General features: G+C 28.3%; 3 protein-coding genes across 6 annotated transcripts; 2 read left to right on the forward strand and 1 right to left on the reverse strand.

Moving 5' to 3' along the window:
• Positions 1–193: 193 nt before the first annotated feature.
• Positions 194–8,751, reverse strand: LOC122630425 (heterogeneous nuclear ribonucleoprotein A1, A2/B1 homolog). Of its 4 annotated transcripts, none has more exons than XM_043814902.1 (7): positions 8,595–8,751; positions 7,495–7,706; positions 7,102–7,411; positions 6,738–6,987; positions 6,337–6,555; positions 5,455–5,628; positions 194–661 (listed from the first exon to the last, which is right to left on the reverse strand). In XM_043814902.1, the coding sequence occupies exons 1-6, from the start codon at positions 8,613–8,615 to the stop codon at positions 5,501–5,503; spliced, it is 1,140 nt and encodes a 379-aa protein (XP_043670837.1). In that variant the 5' UTR covers positions 8,616–8,751; the 3' UTR covers positions 194–661; positions 5,455–5,500. The 4 variants fall into 4 exon arrangements, with proteins under 4 accessions (XP_043670837.1, XP_043670838.1, XP_043670839.1 ...); XM_043814903.1 differs by lacking the exon at positions 194–661 and adding an exon at positions 3,452–4,496 and having other exon boundaries at positions 6,744–6,987; XM_043814904.1 differs by lacking the exon at positions 194–661 and adding an exon at positions 3,452–4,496 and having other exon boundaries at positions 6,406–6,555.
• A 311-nt stretch (positions 8,752–9,062) lies between these two features.
• LOC122630509 (protein SDA1 homolog) lies at positions 9,063–14,151 on the forward strand. Its single transcript, XM_043815065.1, has 9 exons — positions 9,063–9,414; positions 9,514–9,618; positions 11,551–11,649; positions 11,731–12,246; positions 12,345–12,579; positions 12,663–12,798; positions 12,875–13,190; positions 13,297–13,872; positions 13,930–14,151. The coding sequence occupies exons 1-9, from the start codon at positions 9,328–9,330 to the stop codon at positions 14,128–14,130; spliced, it is 2,271 nt and encodes a 756-aa protein (XP_043671000.1). The 5' UTR covers positions 9,063–9,327; the 3' UTR covers positions 14,131–14,151.
• Positions 9,514–11,264, forward strand: LOC122630511 (origin recognition complex subunit 5). Its single transcript, XM_043815068.1, has 2 exons — positions 9,514–9,618; positions 9,741–11,264. The coding sequence occupies exon 2, from the start codon at positions 9,792–9,794 to the stop codon at positions 11,100–11,102; it is 1,311 nt and encodes a 436-aa protein (XP_043671003.1). The 5' UTR covers positions 9,514–9,618; positions 9,741–9,791; the 3' UTR covers positions 11,103–11,264.
• Positions 14,152–14,315: the final 164 nt, after the last annotated feature.

The raw sequence follows: 14,315 nt of genomic DNA on the forward strand, positions 1-14,315 counted from the left end.
AAAGAAAGGATCAGAATACATTTTTGTCGTACGTCTATGCCTGTACTGAAAGTATTATATATTATCATCGCGATCTCTACATGTAAACAGCCGATTTATCATTGTGTTAAAAAATTATTATTATTTTGTGTTATGTACAAGGCATAGCTTACAGACTATAATGTCCTTAGGTTTCGATGAATAAACACACGAGGAGACTGAAAGAAACTTTATTTAATCTCATGGAAGAGACATGTATAATTTTTTTTTATACGAAATATTATGTAGCCATGATTAAGAATAAATGTTAGTTAAAAAAATCTGTTTTATGGAGTTACAGATAGCGAAAGAAAATCTAATTGAATTACGTGTACCAAAATTTACCTACGAGATATTCTTATCAACTATGGATTATTTCTTTTTCTATGATATTAATAAAAATATATACATAAATTACAAAAATAGATACTTTATATATTTAATTGTTATTTCAATATATACAATCTGTATAAGTATTAAAAACTGCTTCCATAAAACAGATCAAACTACTGCACTATTTGGATAATGTTAGAATTATTTATATTGCTTAAAATTAATTAATTAATAATTAATTACAACTTACTTTAACTTACCTCCAACGACGGCTGACTCTGGGGAGTAGCGGAAAGAGGCACGATGCGGTCTTGGAGTACCAGTCCAATGGTAAACCAGAAATTAATGAAAACGAAAGACAGCAATTAATACAAGGAAAGCAAAATAAAGTAGCGAGATAAGATGAAAATTACTTTTTTCCATACTTTTCTATACATACACCAATGTGTCACAGTACTGAACATATTATACCAATTTTTTTTTTCTTCGATATATATCGAAATTACTTTGATTAAACAAACTGACTACAATTCTACTTGCGATAGTGATTGAGACATTAATATAAATAGTGTATAATGTAAAAAAAAAGAAAAATAAAAAATTGTAGACCTTTCATTTTTTTTTTAACTAATTGAATGAATCTTCAAAAAGTTATTGAGATCTTCAAACTGTACGATATCAAAGTATTTAGATAAAATGAAACAAAAATTTGTTATTGTGCGAACATAATACAGCATCGAGCTATAAATTTAGCATTTGCGTGGTTGCAAAACTTACTTTCAAGTTAAACTTACATAATATATAAAATTATTAATGCAATAATATGAGGATATTCGTAAAACACCTTTCGAATATTGTAGTAAATGCTCTGCATATTAAAAAAAATTTTATGAAAGGTATTTTATTAAAACCTCGCATATAAATGGGTGACATGTTAATTATTGACAAAAGAAATATAGTGAATATGTAAAAAAAGGACAAAAAAGAAGAAAAAGAAAAAAGGCCATGCCTGTCATGTTGAATGTCCTGAAAGGAGACAAATATAAATATGCATAATAAATATAATCAGTTTATGGTACTTTATATTGTCCGCAAAATCTTCTTGATCATTTTTTATCTATTTTATCAATGTGTTGTCCAATTAATATCCAATTTAAACTAACCATGATTTTTTCTCCCCTTTAAAAATATATAAACATGTATAGAAAAGCAATTTCCAAAAAACCACTAAATAGACTTTGCGAACAGGATAAAAATAAAGTACTTATCACGTTTATTTTACTTCATCGATATTTAAATAATGCGAGTGCATGTACACGATCTCGTATATTTTTAAACTTAAAATGATTTTGTCTTTTATACCTAATTTAATAAAAATATTATATTTCTTACATAGGATAAAACATCCTTTGTTATGAAATACTATTGAACATGTTCGAAAACTTAAAATTATAGAAATGTCTAAAGTCAGTAGATTTATTTACAGTGCACGTTGATAAGGACTAATAAGAATAGCATTCGTCTCTTTAGAAAACTAGCTATCACTTTTTAACAATTTGTATTACAATCGATTAATGCTTAAAAGTTCATTGCTTGGAAATAAAGAAAAACATTATCATGTGCAGTGAATAGAAATAATATTCTTTAATATCAGTCCTAACTGTATCCATAAAACAACCATAATTTCTATTTTTATAATAGAAAAAGAAAAAAAAATGGATACTTAATCAGAGTACCACTAAACATTATAAATATCATGCATACACAATTTACCTTTCAATTCCCTATATATATATATATATATATATATCTAAACAGATGATTCTTGAATTCCTACCTGTGGTTGCACTACAGAGGCTAGCAAATATCCTAGCAAGGTCTAGTCTGCTGCAGAGGTCAGAATCCTTTAGTTCAGCTACCTGCCTGCTTTTTAGTTTCTTCATTGTATTCATGCTTCTAATCAGCCACACTAAAGATCCATCAAAAAAGTCTAGCTATGTTTACTACTCTTTACTTTCATGAATTTTATGCGGATACTATACGACACACTACCTATCAAATCTAACAACACAGTTTTCCTCTGTATAACACAGCTTTACCTAACAGTCACATTCCACTTACCATTAATAATGATATATGACAGCAAAACCTGATCACTATAAAAGTGACTGTAAGGCAGGTAAATAAACTTACAGACTAGTAGACATTGCTAAACTTTAGCATTGATTTCAAATTTAAGTACAAAACTTTTAATAAGCTGCATTTTAACACTGAACTACACTATGGACACACATACTAATATCATAATCAGTGTTGCACGATTAATTAAACAATTGGGATGATCTACGACTATAACATATGTTTGTTTAATATTTAAATATAGAATTAGACTAAATGAAAGACTAAACAGTTAATAATTTTGGAATAATTTTCTAACTGAAGGATACTTGAAAATATAAAATAAAATAGGTACGAGATATATTAGGTAAAAAAAAAAGGGTTTGGTTATTAATTATTGGGTATTATCTTCTAAATTATAAAACAGCTAATGAGATATATATTATTAGCCTAAATTTCTGTGTATAAAAGCATCATGTATATCAATTATATTTATTTAGTACAACACTGATTTTACTTCTCAACCTTGGTTGTGGATTTACTTGAGAGGGATACGAAAAATATTGAAATAAAATCTAAATTATATCTCCTGAATATCCTTAATTTATGAAAATAGGTTTTCAATTTGGATAAGAGTAACATTATAGTTAATATGATATAATACTAACCACTTCTTTTCTGTTCCTTTTCTGGTAAGTATAGAGATACAGAATAAAATTCCTATTTTAATCAAATAAGGGCATATTATCTTTCAAAATGAAAGAATTATCTAAATTGTCAACCTATGTGAAACTATAAAAATATTTTTCCTACCACTTTTTAATAGCAATATGAATTTTATATAGTATTCTTTCAATTTATCATAACTCTGTATTAGTCACGTTATAACTACTTTCACGAACAAAAATATAACGTATCCCTTCAGCTATAAATCCATAAGAATCTTAATTACGCATTAAAATTAAACAAAATTGATAATAGGTTTTTTCGTATATACAAATTATTTAATACTGTCTTTACACATAAATATAAAACACTCATTGGTGCCTTCATTTTCTACGCAGTTGACAAAAGTACAACAATCTTTTCTATCATACATGATATTTAAATCTTTCCGCCGGTATACTATCTGTCTTCGTCTGTCTATACTTTCCTGTTCTCTGCAATCCTCACAGCTATAATTTTTGTACCTCTGACTTAACCTATGCTGCTGATCGATTTTTCGTTGTTTCATAAATTAAAGAGTGACGTGGAAAAGGTTCTGGTCAGTTTTATTAGCTAGCTCTTAAAACATTACAACTTAATCAATAATTGGTTAATCTAAGTAACCTATAAAATGCTGACTGACGCTATGCTTTTTCTTAATTGCCTACTTTAACTGCTATTAAAACTTTATCAATATTCTTTCATATATTTTCTCTTGCATCAAAAATTTCTACCTAAATAATAAAAATTGCATTTTTTTTACCCAAAACGTACGATCAAAATAGTAAAACCTATAATTTGTAAATAAACTATTTTTTCGTCATGAGGGTCAGTTGAGCTTTTCAATGTCCACAATGTTATCCTACACAAACATTATCTAATACACCGCAGAAATGAATGTAACAAAGTAATATGCAATTAATCAGGTTGCATGGTATAGATATACCGTCAATCAGAAAAAGATTCAGTTCTTAACTATTCCAATACACGAGTCTTTTATGGGTGGTAATTGTGATTAAACAAATAATCATTGCCTCTTCTAATAAGTATTATATGTGCCAGTCAACATGTGCTGACACTGCCTAAGAAATATGATGCAACAATTTCACATGATGAGTTGAATGTGTAGGGGATGTGGTAGGTGCTAGATACCGAAACAAATACAGGCATAAGCCTCCCTCACTGCAAGCTAACAGATGATGCTTCTCTGTCCTGTATCCTGATTGTCCTGCCTGGTCTTGTCTCTAGCCTTATAGCCCTGCCTGCTCCACTACTAAACAGTACAGAAGTACTGGCGACTAGAAGACAAGTAGTAGGTTCACCTGAGGTTTAAAAGTCATAAATCTGTTAGTTGCAATGACTGAAAAGTCCCAGAAATTGTAAAGGTCTATAAGTTTTGCGCTAAAGTGTTATGTGAAAGGGAACAAAACACTTCTTTTAATTTATATGCATTAAAACTTCATGATCATAACAGAAAAGGTACATACTTAAAGAATGCAACCAAATATCTATACACTGCACAAAAATAAATAATGAGAATTAAGAAGAGACAACTTATATTATACAATAATTATAAAAAAGAAATGATATAAAACCAGAATATAGAAAATAATAAAATAGAAGCATGAAATTAAATGTTCATACATCCAATATATTTTCTGAAAGAAGTGGATATATATAGTACATGTATTTTGCATGGAGATAGCCAATTTTATAAATTTCTTATTAAATTTGGATAGTAGCAATAAAATTTAATTAAATAATTGTTCTGCTTAATTTTATTAAGTACTGCTTCAAGAATTTTTGAATTAAAGTGAAATTAAATTTGACAACTAAAATAAATATTTTTACTGAATACCTGCTCTAGTGATCGATTTGCCCTAAATTAAAATATTAAAATAGAAACTATATGCTACTTAAATCTGATAAACTGTCTTCCATTGTGCCTTTCAATACCTTACATCCTACATATTCATAATAATGTAAATATATTATATTTGTGCATGACAGTTAACCCTTCTGACAATTTCTACATACTGCACTTTGTTTCATTTTATTTCAATCAAAAATATTTCAAATTTGTCTAAATATTTTTAGTGATTAAACGAAATATAAGACACCTTAAATATATCTAAATAGAGATGAAGTACACATCGATATGGATATGGTTTATTCAGAAGAAGCAAGGAGTTTTACCTGCACTACAGGTAACAGTTTTCAGAAAAGAAAAAATAAAACGATTTAAGAAAAAAGGTTAACAAAAAATATAATCATGCTTACCATGTGAGGGAGAATGAATGAGAGAGCTAGTTGTGTGACAGAAACTTTAGTATCTTCTACCACCGCCTCCACCTCCGCCGCCACCCATATTTCCACCGCCAAGAGAATTGCCACCATAGCCTCCTTGATTTCCATAACCTCCACCACCTCCCGAGTTACCTCCACCCATAGGGCCTGTAAACATAATAAAATAAAAATATTAGTAAAATTATACAGTATATAAAATAGAACTAACAAACGTGATCCCAAAAGTCTCAAGTTTTTTTTGTAATTATATAACCATTATGGATTGTTAATTTTAGTCAAGATGAAAAAGTTACTGATATTTTTTTGTTTTATCTATCTTTTCCTTACAAAATCAATACTCGTACTTTGGGAATATTGATTAAATAAATATCCTAGGATAGCAGAGAGAGAGTGGACAAAGGCGCTCCTTCTCACTGCAACATCGCGCCTAATGTCTTTTCTCTTAAATATATTAATATGCTCAAATTATTAAATTTTGACAAACTATAAATATATAAACAGAAATGTGTAATAAATGTTAGTACTTATTTGGCAATATAGTTAGCATAAGTCCCACCATGCTATCCAATGTTTATAAAATTATATCCACACAATCCAGTACAAGGGAAGTGGATTCTTAATAGTAGGATATAAAATTATTTGTAATTAAAATCAATCATAAATTTCGATGTTTATGCCGACGCAACTTGTGTAACTTAAGTCTTATTATCATATCAGATATATGATCTGTGTAACAGACATGTGTATATAAATTTTACATTATGAGATGATTATACTAAGTGTGAGATATCAATAGCACTCAGTTACTCAAGATGCGTGGCAGACGCGTTGGCGTTTGAGAAGGAGGGAAGCAACCTTGTCCACCAAAGGGCGGTAGCCATCTCGAGTCTCCAGACTGTCGGCCACTAGGACCCATATTAATACCGTAGGGTGCTGGTCTGCCTCCAGAGTTGAAATTATTTCGTACTGGTCCACCACCATAACCTTGTTGATATCCTCCTCCAAAATTATCATTACTCCAGTTTCCACCACTGTTGTAACCACCTTGACCGCCTTGGCCACCCCATCCTCCACCTTAAAAAGTAAATTCTAAATTAGAAATAATATCATTTAATTATAGCTTTACTTTATAGTTCAAAACTTTTTGTTTGTAATTATATAACGAGTTCAACTTACAGACAAGTTTTAACATCTAATACAAAATATGAAATAAAGTTTTATAACAGTGTAGTAAAATAATTTTTTTTTCTGCGAACCTTTACCTTGATTCTGGTTTTCCCATGGGCCGTTACCTCCCCAACCTCCTTGATTACCTCCACCATAACCACCTTGATTACCACCATTATTCCAATCTCCACCACCTCCACCACTTCCACGGCCTCCCCAATTGCCTCCACCTTGATTTCCACCACGTGGTCCTCTTCCAACACCTTGTCCTCCTCTGCTTCCACCACCGCCACCACCATCTCCTCCACTAGCAGATGCCATTTCTGCTCTACTCAAGGCCTGTTAGAAAATTCATATAATAAAATAGAAATAGAGAAAGAGAAAATTAAAATCATATACAATAAAAAGTTCATATATTTAATTTATTTAATATATTAAACAGCTGATGTTTACCTTTTTGACATCAACTTGTTTTCCACGTATCTGATGGTTGCGCTGAAGGCAAATTTTATCAACAGGATCATAATCATCGAACTCGACAAAACCAAATCCACGTTTTTTCCCTGTTTCTTTGTCTGTAACAATGCTAATTGAATTTATACTTCCATAACTTTGGAAATATTGTCTGAGATCTTCTTCCTCGTGATCATCCTTTAAAGCACCGACAAATAATTTTTTTACTGTTACAGCTTTAGGTGTACCAATTTCTTGTCTAGGCACAGCTCTTTTAGGTTCTACTACTCGACCATCAACTCTATGTGGTCTATAAAATATTATAACTAAGTAATTACACAAAGCTATAAAGATTGGAACTATTGAACTTATATTATGAAATATAATACGTACCTTGCATTTTGAGCATCATCTACCATATGAGCACGTGAATAAGTAATAAAACCAAACCCCCTGGAGCGTTTGGTTTTAGGATCTTTCATAACAACTACATCTACGATTTCACCCCATTGCTCAAAATGTTTTTTTAATGAATCATCTGTAGTTCTATAATCTAGGCCCCCAATGAACAATTTCCGAACATGTTCAGGTTCATTCTTACCATCCTAAAATAATGTTAATCACGTTTAAGCATACTATATATAAAACGTACATTTTGAATTTATCTACGAAAAATTAATATGAAAAGAAAGGAGAATATTTTTGGTTAGGATTACGAATGGATGAAAAAGTACTTATAAAGAACTTTTTTTTTTACTACAATCGCAATAATACGAATATTTGTATGTTTATCCTAGAAAACAAATGTTTATATCCTAGAAAAAAAATGTATAAATGAAAAATCGTAGTTTCAAAGACGCTTTCAAAATGGCGTAGCGTGGGTACGCTAAACTTGGATAAAACTCATAATGGAGAAACTCATAATTTACTTATCAGTTTATAGGAAAAATATTTCATTTTAATAAGTAATATTTAATGTTTATATTACATAACAGCAACGTTAATAAGAATCGTATAAAAGTGTATAGTTATGTAAAAGCAAATATAATTTATCACTTCGAGCGAAGAAATACTGTTATAGCCTTCACATTATAGTAATTTAACGAAATTATATTTCCAGTAATAATTAAGGAGAATTATAGTCGGTATTAATTTTTATGAAAAATTCATGTCAATGGATTATAAATACATCGAAGGATATACATCGATGTTATGTAAATTTTGTATATATATTTGCAGAATAGTAAGAAAAATATGAAATATCTTAAAATAAATTGATTATTGAATTATTCGACAAAAATAAATGTCCTTTCAAAGAAATTTCTAACGAAATCGAAGAAAGAAATGATGCATTCTAATATAACATTAAAATACATAAAAGAAAGGAACAAGAGACGAATACTTCGTATAATTTCATGTCGCGAAGAAAATATATAAAATTAAGTTAATAATCAAGAATAAAAAATAAAATGTTTGTATAATTTTATACTTACATCATGTTCCATCTTCACCATTTTCGCTCACGAAACACAGAACCACACAATTTTCAAGAGAAAATACGACACAAACGAGCAAGTGATGCTGCACCAAATGGAGTCGTTCACGTAGTCCGATCGATTACGCTCCTTTCGACGATGTGTGTGAACCCCGTACTATAGAAAAGCATTATGGCAGGTATCTCACTGCGCATGCCTCGATGTTTAAATCTGAATATCTCTTTACCGTTTCAATAATTATTTATAAAAAAGACAAACAAAAAGAAATTATACGTAATATAAAGATTTAATGTAATTTCATAAACAATTTCGCTCTTTGAACGTATTTACAATATTTTAGAAATAAATCCAGTCGTACCAACTGTTTAAATGTTTTATTGGTATTACTAGACTATTACTAGTACTTATTAGTACTACTAGATACATTTTATGAATGAAAAAAAATTGGTACATGAGAATGGGAACTTTATTACATGATTACGTCCACGTGCATAATTTTTCGGTTAAAGTTTTGATTTTAAACTTTTTATATATAAAAATAATAGATTTTAATATTGTAAGTTTATTCATATACAGTTTCAAAAGATAACAAGATAATATATCGAGTTATTTATACTTTATGAATATTACGTGTTTTATTTATTGTTTTATATAAACGATAAATAAGTGTAACTTCGTGTTGAAAACTTTCTACTTCATCTGTCAATTTTGTTATAAATGAAGAGGAAAAATGGTTCGCCATAATAATCAGCTTCCAGACAATATTCCACAGTTGCAAAATCTCATTAAGCGTGATCCTGAGTCGTATAAGGAAGAAGTAAGTTTTCTTTAAAATATTGATTTCAACAGTAGTAGTTTATTTTCTTTTTATTCGCTTGAAATGTATCAGATAACTAATTTTTGCTTATTTTTTTAGTTTCTCCAGCAATATCTTCATTATAAGGCTACTTTGGATATATTCAATTTGGCTCCAAATAAGTTTAATAAAAGTCTCGATGAATTAGTAATATTTATGACTCAGGTGAGTAATTGCATTCTAAATTAAACAAAATATTAACCTTCTTTTTTTTGTCATATACATGATTCATAATATTTTACAATATAATCATAATATCATACATATTTTCATAATTTTTCTTTCAGATATAATAAATAAGATTTTCCAAATATTTTTTACATTTAAAAACCTATTTGATGATTTCAATAATGGAGTCTTGTTTACAAAATCTCAATACAAAAATAAAATGTCGCGAAATAATTATAAGACAATTATATTCTTTGATAGGTATACAAGATGAACCAATGCCAAATAGTATTTTTATATATGGTCATGTTGCTACAGGAAAATCATTAGTTATTTTGCATTTATTAAAATATTTACAATATAATTTTAGTATTGTTAATTGCATTGAACATATAAACAACAAACATATATTTGAATATATCTTAAATGATTTAATCCCAGATCCAATATCTAGCCCAAGTCTTACTGCTAATATTGGAAGCCTTAAGTGTGATAATATTGTTACTTTTATAACAAAACTTCAATTAATTTCAAAGTACGATAAACGTCCAATTGTCATCGTTCTTGATAAGTGCATGTACATGAGAGGTATAGATAATCACCTCTTACCAGTGTTTTTAAGATTGAAAGAATTATCAAATGTTAATGTTTGTACAATCTTTGTAAGCAATGTGGTATGGGAAAAGTGTTATACACAAATTGGCTTATTTGAACCAATCAAAATTCATTGTGCCCAGTATACCAGAGAAGAAATATTAGACATTTTATTGTTATACAAACCACAAGATTATAGTAATACTATATATAAAAATTACTTAAATCTTTTTCTGTCTGTATTTTATAGATTTTGTAGAGATCTTAAAGAACTTCGTTATATGGCTAAAATAAATTTTAATAAATATATAGAACCAATAAAATCTGGATTAGTAAGAGAAGATGATGTTTCAGGATTATGGCGAAATATTTCAACTACATTAATATCCAATTTAGAAGTTATATATCTTAGAGTTTCAACAGAAGATTTTGTGCAGCATAGTCACGTGTCCAAAGAAATTGAATCTACTGCAAAATTGGCATTAAGTTTTGAACTACCATTTTATGCTAAATATATTTTGATAGCTGCTTATTTAGCATCATACAATCCTCCTAAAGAAGATAAAGCTATCTTTATGAAATTAAGCAGTAAAAAGAAAAAGAAAATATCTAGAAAAAAAACAAGAAATATACAATCTGGTCCACGTAGTTTTCCTATATCTAGATTGCTTGCTATATTTTGTACTATTCTCGATGAAAAAGTTGATGTGAATGCTATTTTACTTGCTCAAATTCCTACAATGTATCAACTTGGATTATTAGCATCTATTGATAATAATAATTTAGATGAACCAAAATTAAAATGTTGTGTAAATTATAATTTTGTATCGATTATAGCAAAAACAGTAGGAATGAATATAAGAGATTACTTGTTTGATCCTGAGTAATACTTATCATATTGGCACCATAAATTTAATTTGTTATAAATATTTAAAGACTGCTCTTTGACCTTATATGATACACTTATATGACTTATAATTATGTAAGCAATTACTGCATTGTTTACTATATTTCTATTGTTTCTTAATGGATATGCACAAAATTTGGTTTTTATTATTTAATTTATATAATTTATATCATAATGTATTTGCTATAGAGTATCCATATTTAATGTACCAATATAGTTATTCATAATTTTGTATTAATTTTTTATATTTGATATATAATAAAAAATATTATTAAAATACATATACATATATTCCTAATAATTTGTTACGATAAGTTTTCAATACGAATATTAATGAAATATTAAATGTTTTTATGTCTACATTTATGTATGTTGTACATTAATTTTAACAATCTATATGGTTTTTCAATTTTGTCCTTTTAATTTAGGTTGCCCATTGTTACCCAGATGAGTTAAAAACTTTTCCTCAGGAGATCATAGATATACTACAAAAACATAATACTATTTTAGACAATGATATGCGAATGGTAAGTATTAATTTATTATTTTGATCATATGTTCACTTAAGACATTTTTTAATGATTATATTTTATACAAATTTTCTCCAGACATTTTGTAAGGCATTGATCCAGATGCGCAACAAATATTTGTTAGAGCCAATAACACTTCTCAGCTTATTTTTTGAGCTCTTAAGATGTCAAGATAAAGCTTTAAGACAATTTCTTCAAACACATATTATTACTGATATTAAAAATATTAATGCAAAACATAAAAATGCCAAGGTTAACACAGCTTTACAAAATTTTATATTTACAATGTTAAAAGATACTAATGCTAGAGCTGCAAAAATGTCTGCTGATGTTATGATAGAATTGTACAAGAAAAATGTATGGAATGATGCAAAAACAGTAAATATTATATCTACTGGTTGCTTTTCAAAAATTACAAAAGTAGTCGTCACTAGTTTACAATTTTTCTTGGGTAATGATGAAGAAAAGGAAGATAGTGACAGCAGTGACAGTGATGATGAACCCAATATTAAAGAAGTTATGATGGCTAATAAAGTAAATAAGAAAACAAAAAAGCGTGAAAGAATGTTGAAGAAGGCCAAACAGTTATTAGTTGTGAGTAAAGACATGTAATACATTTTTTAAATGAATTTTTCGCTTATGTTATATATCTTACATAATATATATTTCTAATTTCATCATGAATATTTTAGAAATCTAAAAAAAAGAAAGTGAAAGCACCACAATTTAATTTTTCTGCATTACATTTAATTCATGACCCACAAGGATTTGCAGAAAAATTATTTAAACAATTAGAAAAAAATAATGATAGATTTGAAATTAAATTAATGACTTTAGATGTTATCTCTAGACTTATTGGTTTGCATAATTTGTTTCTATTTAATTTTTACCCTTATCTACAACGGTTCTTGCAACCTCATCAAAGAGGTAATTATTTCAATTAAAAAAGCAAAAAAGAAATTACTATTCATGTAGCAATATATACTTTTAATTATTATTATAAATTATAGAAGTAACAAAACTGCTACAATTTGTAGCACAAGCTAGTCATGAATTAGTGCCTCCAGATGTATTGGAACCTGTTCTTAAAACTTTAGTGAATAATTTTGTAACTGAAAGAAATTCTGGAGATGTTATGGCCATTGGGTATATCATTTATTAATATTTTTATATACAATTTTTTTATAGACATGAGTTATAATATAAAATTCATTTTTAATAGGTTGAATGCTGTTCGTGAAATATGTTCACGATGTCCATTGGTTATGAATGCAGATCTTTTAAAAGATTTGGCTCAGTACAAACATTATCGAGAACGTAGTGTGATGATGGCAGCATCATCTTTAATCACTGTCTATAGGCAAACAATGCCAAGTTTACTACACAAAAAATATAGGGGCCGTCCTACTGAAGCTACAATAAATTTAGATACATTAAAATATGGGGAAATAGCTGCTAATGATTTTGTTCCAGGAGCAGAAGTGTTACTTAATAGTAACTGTAATGATACTATAGAAATAGATTCTGAAAATAGTGAGGTATATAAATTAATGTGTAATCATACTTATAATTTATCTGATTGTGTTTTCAATCATGATAATTATTCAAATTTACAATATCTTGAGAAAGTTTTTTTCTCTGCAGGATGAAGATCAATGGATTGATGTACAAGATAGTAATGAGGAAATTAATGAAGAAGATTGGGTTACAGACGATGAAACGGATGTATCTTCTGACAATCATAGTACGGATGATGAAAACAATATCGAAGATGAAGAAAATGTAGAAGAACAGAAACAAAAAGATTGTAAAAAAGAAGTTAACATTGAAAATAAAAAAGAGAACGAATTATCTGAAGAAGGTGTAAAAACAAACAAATCGCGTTTAAAAACCAGAGAAAAGAAAAGGGATAAGAAGTTAAGGAGAAGAAAGCAAAAAGAAGAGAGGAAAGCAAAAGCAAAAGTACAAAAGAAAGTGGAGTTAACTGCTGAAAAAAAAATACAGGCATCTTTAGTTTCAGTTGAACGTTTACTCTCGGACGAAGATTTCAAAAGAATTGACATGGCATTGGTAAAACGACAAATAATGCCTGCTAAGTTTGGTGTAAAAAGACCACATTCATCCGATGAAAATCGGGGAGAATTAGTTAAGCTTGGTGATATCGAAAATATTCATAAAAAACGTAGACATGATAAGGAAGCACGATTAGAAACTGTAAAGGTACGCATAGTATATCATTCATATTTCTAAAAATATGACATATTTTTTTTCTTTCAGAAATCTCAAGAAGGTAGAGAAAAATTTGGTTATAAAGATGGCCGCCAAAATCCATTATGTAGTAAAACGAATCGTGAAAAGAAAAAAACCAAAAATTATCAAATGATTAAACACAAGCTTACAGGAAAAGTGAAACGTTCTTTCAAAGATAAACAAATTGCCCTCAGAAATTATTTATTAAAACAAAAAAGAATGAAATAATAATTCTTATTTACGATATAATTCTCATTTATTTATTTACCTCTGTGTTGGTCTTTTATTTTTATAAATGTTTTAAGTAATAAATATAATAAAATTTGTTACGTGAAAAAGATTATTAATACTTAGGGCTGTCATCATTCTTGTTTTTATAATGATTCATATTTATTATGAATTATATATGATTC

This window comes from Vespula pensylvanica, chromosome 7 (genome assembly GCF_014466175.1).
Source record: "Vespula pensylvanica isolate Volc-1 chromosome 7, ASM1446617v1, whole genome shotgun sequence".
NCBI classification, from domain to species: domain Eukaryota; kingdom Metazoa; phylum Arthropoda; class Insecta; order Hymenoptera; family Vespidae; genus Vespula; species Vespula pensylvanica.